Source organism: Lissotriton vulgaris, chromosome 11, assembly GCF_964263255.1.
Source record: "Lissotriton vulgaris chromosome 11, aLisVul1.2, whole genome shotgun sequence".
NCBI classification, from domain to species: domain Eukaryota; kingdom Metazoa; phylum Chordata; class Amphibia; order Caudata; family Salamandridae; genus Lissotriton; species Lissotriton vulgaris.
This window is the reverse complement of record NC_141699.1, coordinates 994,140,157-994,163,575: the sequence shown is the minus strand read 5'-3', so window position 1 is coordinate 994,163,575 and position 23,419 is coordinate 994,140,157. Positions and strand designations below refer to the sequence as shown.

The 23,419-nt window shown below is 47.4% G+C and overlaps 1 protein-coding gene across 3 annotated transcripts in view; it reads right to left on the bottom strand.

The window, feature by feature from the left end:
• The window catches only part of SENP5 (SUMO specific peptidase 5), a 273,248-nt gene that overhangs the window by 50,016 nt on the left and 199,813 nt on the right, over nt 1-23,419 (bottom strand). For all 3 annotated transcript variants that reach the window (XM_086944242.1, XM_086944241.1, XM_086944240.1), the window contains exons 7-9: nt 18,991-19,128; nt 15,941-16,024; nt 2,928-2,978 (exon numbers count right to left, since the gene is read on the bottom strand). In XM_086944242.1, coding sequence (XP_086800368.1) covers nt 2,928-2,978; nt 15,941-16,024; nt 18,991-19,128 — 273 coding nt within the window. The remainder of the gene's footprint in view (nt 1-2,927; nt 2,979-15,940; nt 16,025-18,990; nt 19,129-23,419) is intronic.

Here is a 23,419-nt window from a genome sequence, read left to right as displayed (position 1 = left end):
GTCCGTTTCAGACGTCAACTTCTTTTGCATTTCATAGTATTTAAAGCTTTTAAACGCAGAGACACTCTTTTATACAGGCATTCATCAATCCAGTAATGTATTCATTCACCAGAGCATCCAGCTATCCCATGCAATCTACCATCCACACCTTAAGCACCTTTATCTTTTCTCACACCTATCCATGTTTTGGTTTACAAAATCCTAAAATTCATTTTTAAGTGGTCAGTCATCAAACCATGCGCAATTTTAATAACGTTTAGCACTGTTTTGATATGCATGAATGCTTATGCTTTTTAAAAAACACAGTTGTAACAGTTTTGAAAGTATGTGGCTCAACTGTTTGAACTTCCAACTTTGGAGCTGGTCAACTATGTTTGAGTTTGTGAGTGGGCTTAATATCCTGTGTTTCTTTGCAAATTAATTCCTTATTCGTCCATGCCTACTCCCCAAGAAATGTATCCAACTCTGAAACCAGCTGCTGTTAGCATTACTTACTGAATGTTAATTTGTAAAGGTGCGAAAGTGTATTTGATAGATTGCATGGGATAGCTGGATGCTCTGGTCAATGAATACATTACTGGATTGATGGATGCCTGTATAAAAGAGTGTGTCGGGGTTCTAAAAATATGGTTGGATAAATGCACGCTCTAAATAATGGACAAATGGATGGGTGTGACAAAAATGAATGGATAGATAGACTAAGAATATTTAAAAAAAGAGAAATAGCGAGAAAGAGTGCAAGCAAAAGACAGTGATTTAGGGGGTGAATACAAAAAAATAAAAAGAAAGCGAGAGTGCACGAGGGAATACGTCTTGATTCCCTCGTGCACTCTCTCTCATCATCAATTGTTGCACAGCTAAAAACTTATAAGGTCCCAAAGGCGAGACCTATTGGCTATGCCAATGCTTGTTCTTCTTTGTACCTATTGCTATGGTATTTTTGTTTTTACTGTGGACTCCCATTCCGACGACTGGGAATGATACAAGCAATGGGAATCTATGAAAGTTCCAATACTGGAGTAACCAGCAGTACTTCTACTGCCTTCAATGAGAAATAGCACCTTGCCTACAATAATTCAATACATAATATAGAAACTAACTCCCACCAGGTCTGGCATGGTATTTGATGTAGTGCAGCTTTCATTGATTTTTGTGTGGGTTGAGGAATTTGAAGCGTGAGCGGATATGTGAGTTGGGGACTTGATTGAAGTGTTGATGAAGTAGGGAAATATACTGCGGAAATGCAACTAGGAGTCTTCAGCAGGTACGTCTATGGGGGAGGTATTATGTCTAAACCAAAACTATGCACTGCATCACGATCCTCCACTCAATAGCTTACTTAATGTTTGTGGAGAAAAAGACAACGGTTTGCAAAACAGTTATCAGACAATTCATAGCACAAAGGAACTTAAGCACAATTAATACCTTTGAATGAATACAAGCTTAAGAAAGACTACCGCATTGCTATCTTGTTGCATTTATCTTTAGAAATAAACTGTTCCTAATCGATACTAGAGATCACAGATGTGTGATCCAGCTCTCCAATTTTGAATTACAATTTGAATTAAAATAATATATCGTTTGCCCATTAACAAAGCTCTAGGAAGGCAGTGTTTAAAAATTCAGATCATTTAAACTATTATGGAGACCTGCTATAATTATGGAGCCTTTCCAAGCCCTTATCCCAAAATGTAAATGCACCACCACACGAGATTGCTTGTTAGGATCTTCCACATAATATTTTTTTGGAGTATTAAAGGGTGCTCCGATATGCACAAAATAAAGGGATTGTCAGTTAAATCCTTGCATTCCGCTCTGAAAACACAGTGAACAACAGTATAACATAAAACACTGTGGGTGTGGTTGCTGCCTGGAAGAATGCCCATTTGTGGTAGTTTCCCATGCACTCAAATTGCCAAATTGTGTTCATCAGCAAGAATGTTTAACAAGATGTCTGGGTTGGAAATGTGTTGATGTTTTGTTTCACAATCTCTAAATCATGGGCTTACAACGGTGAGCTGATGTTACAGATGAAAGGGCAGGTGGATACTGTGTTTTATTAATTATACATTTCAAAAGCATAATTCAATTGTTCATACTGCCATGCCCTGCTTCTATACTTCTGATTTTCAAAGAGCACATATAGTAAAGCAACGTGCTCCTCTCCTACCAAGCACTAAGGGGCTGTAAAATGCCATGCCTGTAAAATATTAAGGGACTTTTTAGTACATGGTAGAAAACTGCTGTAGTTCCTCTAATCAAGGATTATCAAATCCTTGCAGTTGTAGTTTCTCAAAGGTGTCTCGCACTTAGGGCATGCAAGAGCTTTCCAACTGTACGCTTAATTATTCGATCATAGCTGGATATAATATCATGATTGCTCATATAGTAATGCAAGACAGTAACTGCACAGCCTATCCTTCAGTGATACCTGCAGAGGCACTGATTGCACTCCAGGCACATCATCTTCAAAGTACCATTCAATGCATTGTCCACATTTCTATCTCTTAACAGAGGACATTGTGTGACCTAAATGAACAGAGAACGCTGAAAACGGGAAGCCATTGCAAGTCAGAAAAGAGTTACTATCTGGAGGCTACGTACAAGAGCTTCAGAAAAGGTGCAGGTTTGAAGGAGGAGGTAAGGAGATGCGAGGTGTGACCCCCCCGAAGACGTTCATGCACTGCTCCCACCCAACAAAGCCCTGTCAAGTCCCCCACGCACAGAGACCATCATAATCAGAAAATTATCTACTATGAACCCTAATGATTCTATGAAGATTATGCAAAAAAAGTGTCACTGTTATAAAACATTGGTATGCAATGGCACAAAGTGTTTACGGGTATACTCAAAGTTCAATCGTACCCTACTCAGGTAATCTAAACTAAGTAGACAACACAATATAAAAATAATTGTCTACAGCTTACCTGAAGCACAAACACGCCACAGTCACTGTCATTTTTCTGTTGTGGAATGCACTTGGGGAGGAGAACAGAGTTTGGATTAACAAGTGAAAATAACTTCTTTTGACCTACAACATATTTCCGTGAAGCGCAATTTAAACATCAACATATTGTAATAGAATATGATATTTAAGATTTTTTTTTAAATGAGGGGGAAAAAACCCACTGTTGGTTGAAAGTGTTTTGACAAATGCGAAAATTTCAAAGTACTATCAAGGCAACTTTCCCTTTATGAGCAATCTGTCTGAAGGTGAACAAGGTAATAAACAACTACAACGCATTTTTCCAATCAACCTCTACCCTATACAGCCCCTAATCAAACCAAGTCACAGCTAAATGTTTAGAAGCTCCTAATAAATAATGTCGCCAAGTGTGCTGTTGTGTAGTCAATACAAATCTATATATGATCTGCGCGTTTAGACAACAAACTAAAGGATTGATGTCCAGACTGCTTCCAGACACCCCAAAGGATTATTAGTCTGTAGACAAACTAGCTCACAGCGCCACTATAAGCCAGTCTTACCAAGGCGCGGATAGTTTCTGGCAACTATCGTACTTGACAACCCTGACCCCTCAGGAATCGTGGGAATACAGTACTTTTCGCTCAGCCACTTGTGCTCACTTAGCTTCAAAGAGATATACAGAATAAACGGTGGGGACTTTTCAATAAGCATTTATTGAACCAGCGCCATATGCACAAGTTACTACTTGTGTAACAATATATCTGTAAGAGACATTAGTTAGTGATAGATTCCTTACCTTAGAATATCCCCAGGCATCCGACTGGATCCGGAAATGTTTGCGTAGCAGTACCCTTGCGAGTCGGTAGGAGTCGTCTGCGGCTCCGTGTCCGTCGTCGGCACCGTGATGACGTCTTCGGAGTACTTAGACTCCGCCTCCGCGTGCTGACATCAGTTCTTAGACACAGCTTTTCCGCACCAGAAACGCAGAGCTATGCTAACATCCAACACTGGTGCCATTAAAACTAGGGTCCTGAAAGGGGATGACCGTAACCCTAGATATCGGTTCCCAGAACGGGGAGGATGGGTAGGTCGGTAAGGAATCTATCACTAACTAATGTCTCTGACAGATATATCGTTACACAAGTAGTAACTTGTGCATCTGAAAGAGACATGTTAGTGATAGATTCCTTACCTTAGAATAGATACCCCAGCAATACCAACCCCGGTGGTGGGTCTGCGAACCAATAATCACACCAGAAAGTCCTGGAGGACAGAACGGCCAAAGAAGCCATCCCCCTGGACTTGGCTGTCCAGACAATAGTGTCTTGCAAACGTGTGTAGCGAGGCCCACGTAGCTGCCTGGCAAATGTCCTGCAAGGGCACTCCTCGGCCCAGGGCAGTTGTAGTCGCTGTGGCCAGAGTGGAATGAGCCCTTAGCCCCACAGGGGGTTCCTTCTTAGCCAAGGAGTAACACGCTTGGATACACAAGATGATCCGCCGCAAGATGGTCCGCTTGTGCACCGCCTTTCCCTTCTTAGCGCCCATGTAACCAACAAAGAGTTAGTCATCCACCCGGAACTGGCGTGTGCATGTTTTGGGTCCAGACGGTGGAGCCTCTCTTCCTCATTCGAGGGATGCGGAGGCGGAAATAAATTGGGCAAGGTGATGGACTGCCCGATGTGGAAGGCTGTGACTACCTTGGGCAAGAAAGAGGGCCTTGTCCGCAACACAACCTTGTCCGGATGGACCGAAAGGAAAGGAGGTTTAGAGGATAGAGCCTGGAGCTCACTCACTCTCCTGGCAGAGGTGATGGAAACCAGGATGGCAGTCTTCAAGGTAAGAAGGCGGATAGGACACTTGTGAAGTGGCTCAAAGGGAGCGCACATCAGAAAAGTAAGAACCAGGTTCAAGTCCCACTGAGGCATCACGAAGGGAACAGGTGGAAACGTATGTGTGATGCCTTTCAGGAATCTATTAACAGGGGACTTGAACAAAGAAGGTTGATCAGGCAGCCTTAGAAAGGCTGAAAGGGCAGAAAGGTAGCCCTTGATAGTGCCCAGAGCAGAGCCCTGCTGGGCAAGAGAAAGAAGGAAGAGAAGAACCTCAGAAAGAGGGGTAGAGAGAGGATCCACAGCCTTTGCTGTGCACCATGCCACAAATCTGTTCCACCTGCAGGCGTATACCGACTTTGTGGAGGGACGCCTGGCTGCCAGAATGATGTTACATACTTCAGGAGGCAAGTCAAATGGCCTTAACTGTCACCGCTTAATCTCCAAGCATGGAGGTGGAGACTGGAAAGGTTTGGGTGGAGGACCGTCCCCTGCTGCTGCAACAGGAGGTCCTCCTGAAGAGGCAGACAAACCGGGGGATCGACTGACATACTGAGTAGCTCGGGATACCAGTACCTTCGTGCCCAGTCCGGAGCCACAAGGATGACTTGTGCCCGGTCGCGCTTGATCTTCTTCAGCACTCTAGGCAGAAGTGGTATAGGCGGAAAGGCGTAAAACAGAACGCAACTCCACTCGCAACGAAAAGCGTCTCCTATCGAGTGTCGCCTTGGAAATTCCAACGAGCAGAACCGACGACATTGCGCGTTCTCTTCGGTGGCGAATAGATCTAACCAAGGCGCTCACCACTGCTGAAAGAGGCCTTGGGCCACGTCAGAGTTCAGACGCCATTCGTGATCCATCATGCACCGGCGGCTGAGTTCGTCCGCCCTGGCGTTCAGAGAACCTGCCAGGTGTTGAACCACCAGGGTCACACCCTGATGTTCCAGCCACTGCCAAAGGCGCAGGGCCTCCTGGCAGAGGGTCCATGACCCCACTCCGCACCGTTTGTTGCAGTACTACATGGAGGTGGTGTTGTCCGTGAACACCTGCACTACACTCCCCCCGACAGAGGGGAGGAATGCTCGCAGCTCCAAAAGGTTGATATGGAGCCGGGACTCCGCCGGAGACCAGAGACCTCTGATCTCCGCCTCTCCCATGTGGCCTACCCAGCCCTAGAGGGATGCGTCCGTCACAACTACGTGCTCGGGTTGGGGAAGGGAGAGGGATCAGCCACTGACCCAATCGCGGTCCGGGAGCCACCACTGCAGCTGTCTCGCAGTGCCCTCCGAGATCAGGACATGGTCGGACAGGTTACCCTGATGCTGGGCCCACTGAAACTTCAGGTCCCACTGCAGAGCCCGCATCCGCCAACAGGCGTGATGCACCAGAAGGATGCAGGAAGCCATCAGCCCCAGAAGCCGCAGCGTCAACCTGACTGAGACTCGGGATAAAGGCTGAAAGATTGGAATCAGAGCCTGTATATCCCGAACCTGCTGGTAGGGAGGGTTAAACCCAAAACTGCGCCAAGTGAAGAACCGCTCCGATGAAGAGGAGCTTCTGAGAGGGACACAGGTGTGACTTCGGCACATTGATGGAAAACCCCAACTGGTGCAGGTCTGCCGTTGTCTGGAGGTGGCTGACGACTGTCTGGGGCGAGCCCGCCTTCAACAACCAGTCGTCGAGATAGGGGATGACTGAAAGCCCTAACCTGCGCAGATGAGCTGCGACCAGCGCTATCACCTTCGTGAACACCCGTGGGGCGCTGGTAAGGCCGAAGGGGAGCATGGTAAACTGAAAGTGCTCACGGCCTACCGTGAACCGCAGATAGCGCCGGTGGGCCGGCAGGACGGGGACGTGGAAATAAGTATCCTGCAAGTCCAACGCTACCATCCAGTCTCCTGGGTCCAGGGCAGCTAAGACCTGAGCCAGAGTCAGCATTTTGAACTTCTCCTTTCGGAGGAAGCCGTTGACGTTCCGTAGGCCCAAGATAGGGCGTAGGCCCCCTTTGCCCTTCTTGGGTACCAGAAAGTAATGGGAGTAGCAACCACATCCTACTTCTGGCCCAGGAACGTGCTCGATGGCCCCCTTGGCCAAGAGGGCCGCAACTTCCTCCTGCAGAAGCCGCAAATGATCCCCCGATACGTGGTGGTGTTGCGGTGGCATGGCTTGAGGGGTCGTCGGAGGGGAGGGAGTAGCCCCTTTGGACAATTTGCAGCACCCACCTGTCCGACGTGACAGTGCGCCAGTAAGAGTGGTGATGGCGAACCCTGCCCCCCACTGGCGTCACATGGGGCGAAAAGCACGGACAAGGAGGGATTTGAGGCGGATGCGCGGGGGAGGGTGTGGACTGGCCTCGCCGTTGTCCCCGACCGCCTCCACGGCCATTTCCACGGCCGCCACCGCGCTGGGTGTTAGTCTGCGGTGCGTGGCTGGCAGTACATGTAGGGGCGCCCCTTTGTTGGCCACGAAAGGAGCGAAAGGCACCCGTTTGCTGGCGCGGACCGAGAGGCCCAAGGACTTGGCCCTAGCCCTGGAGTCCTTAAAGCACTCAATCGCATGGTCTGCCTTGTCGCCAGAAAGGCGACGGCCATCAAACGGCATGTCCATCAGTGTATTCTGGACATCGGCCGAAAAGCTGGCGGACCTTAACCAGGCGTGGCGACGAATAGCCTCTGTCGTTGCCATCGCTCTACCTAGTGAGTCGGTGGTATCCAGCCCACACCGGATAGAATATTTTGCTGCATCCCTGCCTTCCACAAGGGCTTGGCCGAGTTTGGCCCGTACCTCCAACGGACAAACTGGCAGCAATTCCGCGACCGTATCCCACAGAGAGGGGGTTTAGCAGCCCAAGAGGCATGCGGTGTTGGAAGACCGCAGTTCCAGACTAAGGGAGGAGAATACCTTTTTACCGTACTGCTCATACCTCTTGGATTCCCTGTCCGGCGGAGCCGACGGGAATGCGGTCTGAGAAATTGATGCCTGGATGACCAGGCTCTCGGGGGTGGGGTGGGTGGACAGGAAACATGGGTCGCCCGGGGCCGGCGGTGGCGTCTGGCCACGTTCCTATCTACGGGCGAACCCGTAGCGGGCCTGGCCGAAGTGCCCAAAAGAACGTCGGTCAAGGCCTCATTAAACGGCAGCAGAGGCTCGGCCTTGCTTGAATGCGGTTTAAGGACCTCAGTGAGGATGTTAGTCCTCACGGCCGCGACGGGGAGCTCAAGGCCCAAGGCCTTGGCTGCCCTCAACACCACACTGTAGGTTGCCCCCTCCTCCGTAGCCACGGTAGGAGGTGAGACAAAACCAGTGTCTGGGGATGTGTCCAGACCACTGGCATCCCCAAGTCCACCTGTCCAGTCCTCTTGAGACTGACACTCTTGGGTCAGAGGGTCCTCGGACCCCTCCCAATACTCCTCTTCACCCATCCCCTGATAGTTAGGATTGTCAAACGATGAGGCCGGTTCATAGAAGCTAAACTCCCCAAGCGGCGTCGAAAGCGGCGCCCAGCGGTGCCGTTCTGACGCCGGAACCGTAGCAAGGGAGGCATCGGGGACGGGGAGGCATCGGGGACGGCGCCGCCCGAGGACGGCGCCGGAGGGGACACCTGAGGGACCGGCGCCAGTGAGGTCGTTAGGTCAACCGGCGACGACCCGGATCCCGAAGAGCATCCAGTGGGGCCCTGCGGCACCGGGACCAAAGCACCCGACGGCGTCAGGGCCGAAGCCCCCGACCCGCTAGGGGCCCCAGACTGGTCCGCTGGGCCCGAAGGCGCCGCGGAACCTGTCAGGGAAGAGAGGTTCCTCATGGCCATGAGGAAGCGCTCAATCTCCCCCGGCGTCGCGTCCTGCCCAGGGACCGGAGGGTGTGGAGCAGGCCGCGACTCAGAGGGAGCCGCGTGGGCGGTGTCACTCGAACCCCCGCCCACGTCGCGCGAGCGTCGGGGGGAGTGAGAAGAGCGATGACGTCTCTTCGATTTCTTGTGCTTACCTTACGACTACTTCGACCCGGAGGAGTGATGCCGACTCTCGGAGCTGTGATAGCTCCGACCCCGCGAACTGTCCCTCGACCTCCTGTGGGACCGGGACCTCTCGCGGCGCGGGGCCGACTGCCGGAGTTCGAGTCCCTTTCGGGACCGCTCCGCCTAGCTTTCGAAGTCAGGGCCCGGCAGTCGGGGCAGGTCTTTTCGTCCTGGTCGACGCCGAGACAGTGGATACACAGACGGTGAGGGTCAGTGACCGACATCAGTCGGTCTCAATCCTCAGAAGGCTTGAAACCAGGCATCCCTAGGCACTGTCCGGAGTTGCAAGACTCAAGAAAAAATTATCAAAAGGGATCAAAAAAGACTAGTCAAAAAGTGACTAAAGTACTGATTCTTCCAGATCTGCGCCTGCTGGCGCGGAAAAAAGAAGAACTGACGTCAGCACGCGGAGGCGGCGTCCAAGTACTCCGACGACATCATCACGGCGCCCACGACGGACGGGGAGCCGCAGACGACGCCTACCGACACGCAAGGTTACTGCTACGCAAAAATTTCCAGATCCAGTCTGACGCCTGGGGATATTCTAAGGTAAGGAATCTATCACTAACGTGTCTCTTTCAGATAGTATAAAATAATGGTGCTGCAACAGCCATTAGACAGACACATATGTATACGGTTATAAGACCAACAGAGTAAAGAAAAGGTAGAATTTTACCATAGGGCTAAAACAATGAATATATGCAGGCATAAGTTCAAGTTCAGTAATTTGTATAGCGCACTACTCCACAGAGGGTCTCAAAGCGCTTGGGGGAGGGTGGGTGCATTATTTGTCGAATAGCCAGGTTTTTAGCTGCTTTCTAAAGGAGAGGTGGTTCTGTGTAAGGCGAAGGTGAGTGGGGAGAGAATTCCAGGTTTTGGCCACTAAGTAGGAGAAAGATCTTCCCCCATGGTGGTTCTATTGATGCGCGGAATTGCGGCGAGGGCTTGATTGGATGAACGTAGTTGGCGGGTGGGTGTGTAGAAGGACAGTCGTTTGTTGAGGCATTCGGGTCCTAGGTCGTAGAGGGCCTTGTGTGCGTGGGTGAGGAGACGGAACGTTACTCTCTTGTTGACGGGGAGCCAGTGGAGATCTTTCAGGTGACCGGAAATGTGGGCCTGACGGGGGATGTCCAGTATGAATCTGGCTGAGGCGTTTTGGATGCGTTTGAGTTTTTTCTGTAGTTTGGCTGTGGTTCCGACGTAAAGGGTGTTGCCATAATCTAGTCGGCTGGTGACTAGTGCGAGGGTGGGGATCCAGCGGAAGATTTTTTTGAGCATGCGTAGGATGTTGAAGCAAGATGATGAAACGGCGTTGACTAGTCTGGTCATCGAGAGGGAGGAGTCTAGGATGAAGCCCAGGTTCCGAGCGTGATCTGTAGATATGGGTGCTGTGCCCAGAGCCGGTGGCCACCATGAGTCGTCCCATGCAGAGGGGGATGATCCTAAGATGAGGACTTCCGTTTTGTCCGAGTTCAGTTTTAAACGGCTGTTCTTCATCCATTCAGCTACTTCTTTCATTCCTTCGTGTAGATTGGTTTTGGCGGTGTTGGGGTCTTTGGTGAGGGAGAGGATTAGCTGGGTGTCGTCAGCGTAAGAGATGATGTTGAGGTCGTGTTGTCGTGCGATGGTTGCGAGGGGACTCATGTACACGTTGAAGAAGGTGGGACTGAGTGATGATCCTTGTGGTACGCCGCAGATGGGTATACACCTGTTACAACGCAACTTTTACAACTACCTACTATTACAACGCAACTTTTACAACGCGTACCATTACAACGCATTGCGCTGGGGGGCGCTCTAGGATAGGGAATAAGTATAATTTACTATCCAACACCTTCCCTAGTGTCCACGGGGACTGGAGTTAGAATAGTAAATTATACTTACCACTATCCAGCACCCCAAAGCGCTATGCGTTGTAATGGTATGCGTTGTAATGGTCGCGTTGTAATAGTAGGTAGTTGTAATGGTATGCGTTGTAACATGGTACATCCCCGCAGATGACTTCGGTGGCCTCTGATTTGAATGGGGGGAGGCGGACTCTGTGTTCTTCCGGTGAGGAATGAGATGATCCAGTCCAACGCTTTTCCTTGTATTCCGACGTTGCAGAGGCGTTGTATGAGGGTGTTATGGCAGACTGTGTTGAAGGCGGCGTAGAGGTCAAGTAGAATGAGGGCAACTGTTTCTCCGTTGTCCAGTAGTGATCGGATGTCGTCCGTAGCAGCGATGAGGGCGGTTTCAGTGCTGTGTTTGGCTCGAAAGCCGGACTGTGAGGGGTCGAGTGAATTGTTGGATTCAAGGAAGGCGGCGAGCTGGTTATTGACGGCTTTCTCAATGACTTTGGCCGGGAAGGGGAGGAGTGAGATGGGGCTGTAGTTCTTAAGTTCAGAGGGGTCCGCTGTGGGTTTCTTCAGAAGGGCGCTGAGTTCGGCATGTTTCCAGCTTTCTGGGAAGGTAGCGGAGTTGAGGGAGCAGTTGATGACATCGCGGAGATGGGGTGTGATGATGGAGTCAGCTTTGTTGAAGATGTGGTGGGGGCATGGGTCAGTTGGTGAGCCTGAGTGGATGGAGTTCATCAGACGGATGGCGTCTTCAGTAGTGATAGGGTTCCAGGCGTAAAGGTTGTGAGAGTGTTGTAATGGTTCGGATGTGGGTGGAGTGGGTTGTTCTTCGGACAGGTTTTCAAAGCTGTTATGAATGTCGGCGATTTTGTTGTGGAAGAAAGAGGATAGAGAGTCGCAGAGGTCTTGGGAGGTAGTGATGTCGTTGGTGCCGGCGGAGGGGTTGGTAAATTCTTTGACGATGTTGAATAGTTCCTTGCTGTTTTGGGCGTTGTTGTCGAGTCGATCCTTGAATGCGGATTTCTTGGTGGATCGGATCAATTGGTGGTGTTTGCGGGTGGCGTCCTTGACGGTGGGCAGGTTGTTAGAGGATGGTTTTTTTTCCAGGTTCTCGAGGGTACGACATAACTTCTTGGATTTCTTGAGGTCATTGTTGAACCAGGGGGCCTTTTTGCTACCTGGTTTGATCTGGTGGTTTTTCAAGGGTGCTAATTAGTTAGCGCTGTGGGTGATCCATTGTGTGAGTTTGGTGGCAGCTAGGTTTGGGTTCGTTGATATGGCGGGGGGGGGGGGTTTGGTTAAGCGATGTGAAGAGTTGGTCGGTGGTGATTTTGTTCCAGTTTCTTCGAGGAATAGGTTGAGGTGGGATGTGGGTCGTGGTCTTTTTGTAGTTGAAGTGAACGCAGCTGTGGTCCGTCCAATGGAAAGCTGTGGTGTGCTCGAAGGAGATGTGTTTGCTGGAGGTGAAGATAGGGTCGAGCGTGTGTCCGGCTAAGTGGGTGGGGGTGTTAACAAGTTGTTTGAGTCCGAGATTGGCTAGGTTGTCCAGAAGGGTGGTGGTGTTGCTGTCGTTATTCTTTTCCAGGTGGAAGTTGAGGTCTCCCAGTAGAATGTAGTTCTCGGAGGTGAGGGCATGTGGGCTGATGAAGTCAGTGATGTTTTCGTTGAATTGTGTGCGGGTTCCTGGTGGTCTGTAGATGAGGGTGCCTCTAAGTGTGGTCCTGGGGTCGGTGTGGATCTGGAAGTGAAGATGTTCGGCGGTCGCGAGGTTATCGTCGGAGCTGGTCGTGATTCGGATGGTGTTCTTATGGGCGATGGCGATGCCTCCTCCTGTTTGGTTGGTGCGGTCTTTTCGGATGATCTTGTAGGTGTCCGGGATGGCTATGGCGCTGTTGGGTGCTGATGAGGCGTTTATCCAGGTTTCTGTAAGGAAGGCGACATCCGGTGATGTAGTGTCGAGTAGGTCCCAGAGTTCAGTGGCATGTTTGTGGATCGATCGGGTGTTCAGTAGGATACACTTCAGGTGGTTAGAGTCGGAGTTGTGTTTGGAGGGGGAGGATTTGGCATGGGTCCTGGTGCAAGCGAAGTTGCAGGAGTGGCAGGCGAATGGTCCGTGGGTGTGTCCTGGGGTAGCTACGCAGCATTGTGGGGAGCGTCCAGGGTTAATGGCAAGGAGAGTAGAGGCGTCATATGTTAAGTGAGTGGAGTGGTTATTGCGAGGACCAGGGGGTCTGGCGCTGGGCGCGGTCCAGTCGCGGACGGGCGTAGACGGGCTTACCTTTGGCGCACCTTCGGCGCGCAAGGGGCGCGACCGCTGCGCGTGAACGCTGCACGGAAAAGCATCTTTCATAAATGGGTAGTGGAGGGGGCGAGGGGGGGTCAGCTGGGAGGAGAGACGGGAGTGGTCACAACAACAAAATGGATGCAAATAAAAACCGAAACAGGGGCACAGCCGAAGCAAAGCAGAGATCTGGGCAGTGCAAGCGTCACAAGCGGCACAAATAAATGCTATTGCAGGCGATGCGATCAGTCATTAACACCAATGAGCATATAAAAATTCATTCTCACGCAACAATACAATTCCAGCGATGCAGTGCAAATGAGCACAATTGGCAATTATTTATCAGGCAACAAATATCCCAGCAATGCAGCGCTAATGAGCAGTTTTAGAGTGAGCAGGCTACGATACCAGGCGCTAGGAGGAGAAGCGCTGTCTCAGGGAGCGTGGGGGAGCGTTGCGTACTCCTAGAATGCTAACCTAACTAGATGTACCAAAGTATACCTAGCATGTTTGTAGGTGTATAGCCAAGAATCCCCCCTTGGAAAGATTCAACCCCATTACCTGTGGGAGAACAAAGGACCCTGTCTTGGTCTCGAGTTGGACATCCCGCAAGGGATGTCAGACAACTTCGCGCTGGAGTGTCTGCGTGCAGGGACCTCAAAGTCTAGCGACAGCATGGAAGTCTTTTTTTCCTCCGTTTTACCCAGCGAAGATGTGGTACTTCTATACCCAAAAGGTACCCTCGGGGGTTCTACCTAGATGTGTCAAGGTACAGGTGGGCATATCGGCGAAGGAAGAAATTAGGGGTGATCCGTAAAAAGAGTTATTATGCAGCAGATGGTAATCCTGCTGTGATACTGAGAATCCTCATGCATAATAAATTAGGCTAGTTTTTGGAGAAAACCTCACGACATTTATGCGTCACCTAACTAGGTAAAAGGTCAGAGTCAGAACTGGTATGTAGAACAATGGTAGGACAAAATGTAGGTAAAAGGTTGTGTAACTACCTAGGACTATATCGGGGTACGTTGGGGTTCATAACAGTGCAACTGGTGGAATGACTGATGATACAGCATGCAAACCATTTACATGTTTCACATTGAGCGGAAAAGTGATAGGTGGAATGTCTGAATTAATTTCAGTCACTGGTGAATATTCGGGCTGCATTCCAGTTCATAGTTTCTTTACCCAACAAGCTGCCTCAGACAGGAATCAGCCATTTACAAATCATTCTTGATCCTGCTATGTTAGGAGCAGTCCAGCCTATGCTACCAGGCCATGCCCAACTGAAAGGGAACATAGCAGCCTCAGGACACGTTTTAGCCAAATTAGCCCTCCTAAGTTAGTTTTAGCTTGAGTCCTGGGGAACAGTGAGCATTGGACCCAAGTATGGGGATATTTATTGTGCTCAGTACAATGCACTGAGGGAATAAGTGATGGGTGGAATGCACAGTCTCAGAAACTAGTATTCAGGCCGCACCCCAGTACTTTTTTTTACTTTGCCCACTGTGCAAACTCAGACAGGAACCAGCCATATCGATAACCAGCTAGAAAAATTGCTAGTGGTTTAGACTACTTGCAAGCTTTCTATCCTACATATTTTGATTGTGTTCCTGCGGTCATGCTCCAAATGGCCAAGTATGCCCAGACACCAGTGCCTTGCTCACTGCGACACAGGATCTAAGCTATACCTCACTGAAGAGGCCTAACAAGGCTGAAACCATCTGTGAAGATTTACCCAAGGCAATCCTCCCTTGACGTGGAACTTACCAAATTTAGAGGTCCTTTTAAAAGAAAATCGGTCCATGACAAATTTGTGACACTTTATAATGGTGAACATTGGAATTTAAGGTGAGTTGCCTTATACAAAAAAGCGCAAAGTGATAACCATGGGAAGATGCTGAGTGAACCGGTAGATGGTAAAGCAAAAGACACTGCTTTAATGAGAAGCAGTGACAATACAATCATTTTGCCTCAAAGGATCAGAAGGCCTCCAAAACATTTTCAAGATTTCGTTTGTGAATGAGTTAGTGTGTAAAAAAGGACATTAGTTCATTCTGTGTGGGGAGGACCACAGTTTTTTTTTTAATGTCATTTATGTTCATTTTAGTTAGGAAGGAATGAGGATATGTTGTATTCTCTTATCTTGTTTTAGTGTGCTTTCCACTTTAAATAGCACATTCTATATTCACTTATGTCATGATGCAACTTGGTGCTCTGGCGATTCTATACTGGCAGTTGCTTCCTGGCTTTTGATAGGAATACCAGCTTTTCTCTGTAACTCATAATAAATTACTTTATCTACATTGATGGAATTCCTGGCTGCTCAACTTCCGTTATATCAAGTGGCACAGTGGATACAAAAAACCATGGGCTGGAATGCTACCCATAGCTACTGCCAGTGGTTTAGACTATCTGCAAGCATTCATTTTACACATGTGTATTCGAACAAATTGCAAGTTGTAAGTCTTGATACAGCAAACATTTTCAACTAACACTACAAACAGCCCTCAAATCCTAAAGTCTTGTCAACCTGTACTACAGTTTGATATGAATACATAACAGTGTATATCTGATACGCTGGCCTTGCCTACTGTTCAAAATAGCCTGGGTAACCATTTAGGAATAGGGTTTTTGAGGAAGGCGTTACATGCGGACGACACAAAAAAGGGTCAAAGACCAATTTAGATAGGGCTGGTTGCTCTCTCTAAATACCCACACCAGCTAAGATGGACTGAAATGCAGACTGAATAATTACCAGAGACCATGATGAATTAAAGCATTCCACCTATTGCTTCTTTAAGATGATACACACAGGCATGTTTACCTATGTTTCCTATTTCCTTTCTCGCATGTCTGGCAGTACCTCTGCACAAATGGTTCATTACAATGGACCTACCTGCATCAATCATATTAGGCAGTAAGCATTGATCAATTTTGTGGTACGGAACAAGAATGTTTTTTAGAGTTACAATAGTTGTGTGGGGAGTTTGGGACAACTTCGGCACGCACCAGTAGAAAACCCCCCAAAAAAGTCAATTTAATTTTTACCTGTGTGACAGCAGTCTGCCAACCCTGTAAAAAGTCTGGATTGTTCTTTTCTCTAGCTTCAGTTGTCAGGTATTTTCGAATGTTCTAATATGGAGAAACAAAAATGAGGATACACAACATTCATACATACTTCAGAACAGACATGTAACACATGGTCTCAAAAGCAATCCTGATATATAAACTTTGGCCACCCGACACAGTTTTCTTATTAAGACTCAATTAGGTCTAGTACATAAAAACAAATTATTGGCTCACATCAAAGCTTGCCTTTCTTCATTTTTGCATTTACTTTATTACAAATTGTTTTATTTCTGCATTTCTCTAGAGAATAACATCAATACAAGAGCATTTGAACTAAAAATCACTACTGTATTTTCCACAAAACGGCACAAATGGTGAGTGAGGACAGAAGACAGATTTATTACAGGCGTTCATGTGTAAGAAGTCGGCACTAGAATGCCCTTAACAGGGTCCCCTTGGAATGTTCCAAACCAACCGAAGAGGGAGTTTGGGGAGAGGCGGCAGGCGAGGGTCGGAGGTTGGAGCAAACCACTGGAGAAATTAACAGAATGCGACAGCGATCAAAGCGTAATCAACATACAGCAACAGCGGCAATGAACAATGAGGTATTGACTGTTTCTGGATAGTAACAGCATAACCAAGCCCATATCAAAATATTGATTACAATGGATATATCTACAACCTATGAAAAAGGAGCATGCGATTTATCAGTCCTTCAATAATAATCATTCAGAGCAGTATGCTCATTAACCGTCCATCAAGCCAATCCATCCAGTGGTCAAATCAATCCAGCCAAATTAACCAAGCTAACGCGTTTCGCTCTATGCGGCCATCATTAGGGCTCAAAATCATACGAGAATCACACATTTTGTTTAGTAGTGCGCCCATCCTGGTAATTTGTCGATGGGTACAGTAAACTGTGGTGCATAACACTCGTGCCCAGACCATTAAAACCAGCAACAGTCCTGCGGTTTTCCCAGGACGTCCAGGTCGATGCCCCGCATCTCCCCCATTCTAGAGGAGAGTTCTCTTTCCCCTTCACAGTTAGCTTTGCTCTGGGGACACTGTTGTGGCATTAGTGATCTAACGTCCCCAACAGGTTGCACCAGTTTGTTCCTCATTACCAGTACATATACCGAGAAGAATATACGGGTAACTGGTAAGTAACGTGCATGATTTTTTCCTCACTCTTCAGTCATTTTCACTATAGTGAGTTAGCCAACACTGGCAGCAACAATGGAATTATTGCCTGCTGGTTTTAATGGTCCGGGTACGTGTGTTTATTGCACCATAGTTTACTGTACCCATTGACAACTTGGTAACCTTACCTCTCATTTGTTCCCCCCCCCCCCCTTTCCTTTCCAGGTTCAATAGGACGAATTCCTCTTGCCCCGCCTCCTAGATTACCTTTGAATACACAATACAGGAAGGGTACACTTTAGGATACCCCTTTTGACCGTCGCCTTAAATTAAAAATAGAGGAAGTTTCTTTCCCCGGTTCTGATGAAACGCCACTCATCCTTTAGAAGATTGTAGGCGTGAAACACGTCAGTCTTTTAACCACTTTCACCCTCCTTGACACACAGAGCTGAAGCAGGTTTAATTCTCGTAGCCAGCCACGACTTTTCAGTCTTTTTTTAGGTATAGCAACAGTGTCCAGCTATCAAAGGTTCTGATGGACACTCATAGCTAATTTTAAACACACACTTTACCAACTCTACTCACCACACGTCTGCCCACCATCCCTTTACATAGGGCCTCCGGCTGACAATCCAGAAAACCTCCGACAAAGAGCCCCCTGAGGTGCTTGTTGGGCTTTGCAGTGCCGGCCCGACGAGGAGCTGCCCTATGATGAAGCATGACACCTCTCAGGGTGTATGAGGGCTCTTGCTCTTCATTGGAGCACTACCCGCCTTCAGAGTCCTTCATTTACCTGGCCTTCCGCATATCCCTTCTTTAGAAACTGCATACCCTTCTGTTTGACCTATATCTCACCTTAGGATGTCAGAACAGTGTCTCGGTAGAAGACTGGCAGAAACCAGTCAGAGAGCACTCCAGAGGCTGGTCTGTTTTCAGGGACCACCTCCATGGTGCTACCTGGGTGCATGAACTGGTAAATTAATCACTGGAATGAGTGTGGGTTCACCAATACGAGATGTTTGACACCAAACATCCCTATTTTCAGTGAAGTCGTCATGTAGCAGGGGAACTTGTTTTCACCAGTGCCTAGCACATATTTTAAAAAGGCTTCCCCGTCCACTTGCACTGGCAGTAGTAGGACTTACCAGCACAGGGGCATATCTGTTCATGCCTGTATGCCCTCACGTGTAATATTCAGTACCCTGCCTTAGGGCGGTCTGGTCTGCTGTAGGGGGTGACAAAAATATTACATGCAGTGTTAGGGGACATGGCACACAGGGATGTGTGACATGTTGAGTTTTCATTTTTGTCTGCACCAAGCCACGCAGCCTGTTATGGTTGCCTTGCATGTGCTTGGTGAGGGATCCCTTAGGGTGGCACAATTTGTGCTGCTGCCCTTAGGGATCCTCTTTAGTACCTCATGCCCTAGGTATCAGGGGTACCATTTACTAAGGACTTAAAGGGTACTAAGGGGTTTGCCAATTGAGGAAACAAATGTACGTTTTCCGGGACCTGGGGACCTGGTTAGCCGGAACCAAGTGCACTTCCAGTCTAAATCACAGTTTATCAGGCAAAAATGTGGGGGTGCCCATGTCAAAAAGGGTCAAATTCCACCAATAGGCATGTGAATGTAATGCTTCCTCACTGAGAGGTAGTGTGACCCTCAAGTGCCAAAAGTCAACACGAGAAAGTACTTGAACATATCGGTCCTACGGAGACAATACAGCAGAGGTTACTTTTCAATTACATATCAGATGGAACATTAATCACACTTAAAGTACTATGAAGGAACAAATCTAAATTTCCCAAAAACTGACAAATTTAAATACATTTGGCACCATGCACAGAAATGATGCCCTCGAAATACAGCTACCAACTATGGAACTTACCTCAACACAAAATTTAAAATGTATGCCTTGGGAATCATAAAATGAAATGATTCGATCAGGAAGGTTCACTGTAATGAGCGACCAATGGACTTCTAGGTGAATGGGAATTAACAATAGAGTCTTTTTGAACAAATCCACCTGAAATGAAATACAGAAAAGTATGTTGTTAGTAAAGACAAAAATATACAATTTCCTTTCTCAAAAATTAATCTCACATGTGTATAGTAGGCTCCCTCCCACTGCCCATTCTTCCACGCCCTTCTTTTTTTATCCCCAACTATTCTCACGTCTCAGCAGTCTGGCACTCTAGGAAACTGGATTACTATGGAGGTGTGGTTGTGAGGCCTCACCATGTAATATAACAATCTTTAGCAGGTATGGGTCGTCCCTTAGTTCAGTCCTGGGTAGCTGTGGCACACAGCAGTCCGGCTTAATCAAAGGAGAAATTATAAAGCATTTGGAAGTACTAAATAAGGCAAGTAAGAACACAAAAATCCAACACCAACATATACTAGAGTATATTTTTAGCTTTAAATAGGCAAGATGACAAATCAATAAAGGAACCAGAAATATGATATTTCAAAGGCATGTAAAACTACTTTGTGAGAAGTGTAGCGCAGATGCCAGAGCGGCTGACTACGGAGCATGGGGACCACGGTACAGTACCCGGCAGCAGCTCAGCATCATGTGACTGAGCAATAGCTCACTTAACCTCTTTGACAGCCCCTAGCGCCCTGAAACCCTTGAAGGGTGACATGTTTGCGTGCTTTACAAATACAAATGATTAATTATAATAAATCTTTGCAAGCAGTTTGCTAAAATGCCTCTTAGAACTTTTTTGGACTAGCCACAACGAGTTGAGAGCCAGTCACATGTGATAGATAAGTCACTTTGAGCAGTCATACAGTCTTCAGTGCACTCTTCTTTAACACAGAGCAGTCAAGAAGAAGTCCTCAGGCTAGAGTTACCAGATGTTGAAGACACTGCAGAGATGCATTGAGTGTTCCTGGGGCCACCCTAGGATCCACGAGCATTGGAGGCTGTCATTTCTTGGGGAAGGCTGGGGTAAAGTTCAGAGTAGGTCCAGTCACCACTGACCTCCCGGTTCCAGCTGTTGCTTGTGGTAAAGTTTATCTTTCTTGCTGGGCCACATTGGCCACAGGCTCCATGGGTTGGGAAATACCTCAGGCAGTGCAGGACTACTGTCTCCCAGCAGACAAGCATTCCTGAGCAGCTGGCCCTTGAGAGTACAGGCTTCCCTGACCTTGTGTGTCCCTGGTGTTTAAGGGGGGCTAGCCAACTTGGGAGTCACTTATTCCATCCTCACACCAGTGGAGCTCTTTTCCACAAGATAGCAAGGCAGGCAGAATGTTCTTTGCAGGTCTCTCAGACAAAGGAGGTGTAGTCCAGTCTTTGGTGCAGCCTGTCTTTGCTGGGTCCAAGGCAGGGCAGTCCTATCTTCATTCCAGTCTAGTAGTGATCTTAGGACTGTGGTTCTGGGGTGCCACCTTAATGTCATCTTCTCATCTGTGGGAGAGCAGGACTCATTAGTCAATGGGGCAATAGCTCCCGCGAGGCTGCCCTTTCCACTTTACATCTCATCCTAGAGGTTTGGCCACAAAATAATCTCAGGATACATTAATTTCTATACCCTAATCCAAGTTGGCACAAACATTGTGCTGTGAAGAGCCCTGGACATGAGAAAAACGATTCTGTAACTGGCTTTACTCCTCTAAAGGAGATGCCAGTCTGTCGGCCAACACAAAGGAGCAGGCCTGCTAATGTGTGTTCACCATTTGATTCACTGGGGCGGTACTGTCTTTGACGCTGGACCATCTGTGGCTACTGCTCAGCAGTCATCCTACTGGAGGCACTCACACCTCCTCCCTTCAGCAAATCTATCTGCTCCCTGTTCCTGTGAGTGCTTCACACTTACTGGCAGGGGGCAGCATGTTGTCTCAGGTGACAACTGTTGCAGATAGTCTGGAAAGGCAACAGGAGGTTTGGGCAACAAAGGAGTGAACTTTCTAAAGTCACCTCTTTTTAAAAGATACCTTAAATCCGATCTTGGCAATAAGTCAATCTTAATGTAACAATTAGTTTGATACATTGGAGTAATAACTTTGGTGGTGCCAAACACAAGTTGGTACTTAGCACGGTGGCTAGTGAAACTCCATGTTAGCCAATGGGACCAACAGCCTTGCTACATGGAAAATTGTAATATACCCCGTTTTGGTCAGAGGATATTAAATAAAAGGAATATACCCTTTTTTAAATTAAGCTTCCTGCCAGTTGGGCTACCAAGGCCTTCCCTAGAGGTGGATTATTAATACTAAAAAAGGTAGCCTGGCAAAAGGGAATTATTTAGCCATGGCAAGTTGGCAGTTTCAAAGCTACCCAACATGGCTACTGTGGCAGGCTTAAAGTCATGTTTTCACTTTGTCACTGCAGTGGTGGCACAATTAAGTCCTTCAGTCTACTAGTGACATTTAACTTGGTAACCTTGGGTACCTCGGGTACCATAAACTAGGCACTTGTAAGTAAGCTAAATTAGTTATTCGGATATTAGCCAATCGTGCACGAACTTTGGGATTCAGAGCAAATGCACTGGGTCCTGGAAGCAGGGTCTAGTGCACTAGAGTTGAAAAACCAACAGCATCAGTCCAACAATTTGGGGGTTATGCTCATAGAAAATGAGGTCCTAACCTACATGCATAATTTTGGAATGTACCATAACCATTTTCCAAGGGCAAATAAGGTGCAAGCATGAAAGAGCAGGATCATTTGAGGGGCAGGGTGCTGCACTCTGGTCTTTTTTATCATCAACAAAAGCAAAGTGTGAGGATGGTCTAGCTGACAAAAAACACATTAGACCGAAACGTCGACTTTCACACATTCCTTATTTTACTGTACTACAGGCAATTTTGGTATTGTGTAAACTCTTCAGATTGCCTGTAAAAACTTTGTGAAAAGGTGTTCACAGTGTAAACTATGAAGACTATTTAACCCTATGTATTTTTTTAAACTTCTGGTTACATTGTGTTGATTATGATTTTGTACCCTTTACAACTAATGATTTTCGATTACTATAAAGTCAGGTTTCAGAATACCTACACCTGTGTTGTTCTTATCTTTGTATCTCTATAAGAATGTTTGATTCATTGATAAATTAACAGAATCGTCTTTGGAGTAATCTAACTGTAAGCGACTTAACAGAGTTTACTTGAATGTAACTTCTCAATTGCTTTAAATATATATTTGAACTAATCCCTTGTAGGCACACCTACCTGCTTTTTAACAGAAGCCTGTACAATATGGGTTAAACAAAATCTGACTGTCCTAGCCCATTTGCCTACTTTTTTGTAATCTTTGAAGTCTGATTAGTAGATCGTGTGGAAGCCTCAAACACAACACAATATCCAGAGAAATGTTAAAAATGCAGTAGCCTGTACTTGGGTGGAAAGATCTTAACAGTTAACCAAACGGTGAAACAGTTTTCTTTAGAACAGAAGTATTTTGTATGCACCAAAGGGGATTGCCAGGGCTTAGCTATGGTGTAGCAGGCCAACACCAGGGCCATGTCTGCAAATCAGGCGTATGTCCCTGGGATGTCAGGTGAGAATAGAGAACCAGCCAGCATGTATCAGCTGGATTACGTGGCCTAATCCCTCTCAAGTTGAACAATATTCGCAAAGGGTTCCTGAGCACATAACATGGGGCCAGGAAAACCCCCTGTCTGGTTCCACTGTGGATCCCAAACTGCCAGTCCAAACCTTCTAACTTGCCCCTGCATATAGGAGAACAATCCAGTTCCTATCACCATTCACGTACCACTGCTCATAGGCAGTCCCATCGAACTGTGTCAAAGGCTTTTTGCAGGTAAATCAATAGCATTACTGATGCAGGGTGCTGTTCCTAATCAGTCTCCACGAAGACTCAAAACAACCTCTTTATATTCCAGGACATATTACTCAAGAGGATAAAGCTGTTCTGGTGCAGATGTCTAAGGATTTACAGAGGCCCAGGTGATTCACCAATAAGGATTTTTTAGGCCATTATCTCAACCTCTGTCTTAAGTGTCTTTGTCCAAAAGTTCCACTCTGCGAACCAGAGTCTATACTCGGTGCATCAACAATGCCAACTCCTGGTGTGTCTCCCCTAGCATTCACTCATGTTTGAACTTGTCCAACAGCTGTGTGTGGGCATTGCTCAAGAGCCCAAGGTCCATTGATATCTTATCAATTTTGGCATCCAAGGCACCCCTGGAGGTCTTGACCGCTGTTAATATTTGATTCAGCTTGGTCACCAGGTTCAGACCCGGGATCCCCAATGCTCCATTCTATAATTCTATATAAAGGGCAATTTTACAGCTACTTCCAAAACAGGGAGATGGCTAAAATGACCTGCAACTCCTAGGGGAGTTTCTTCC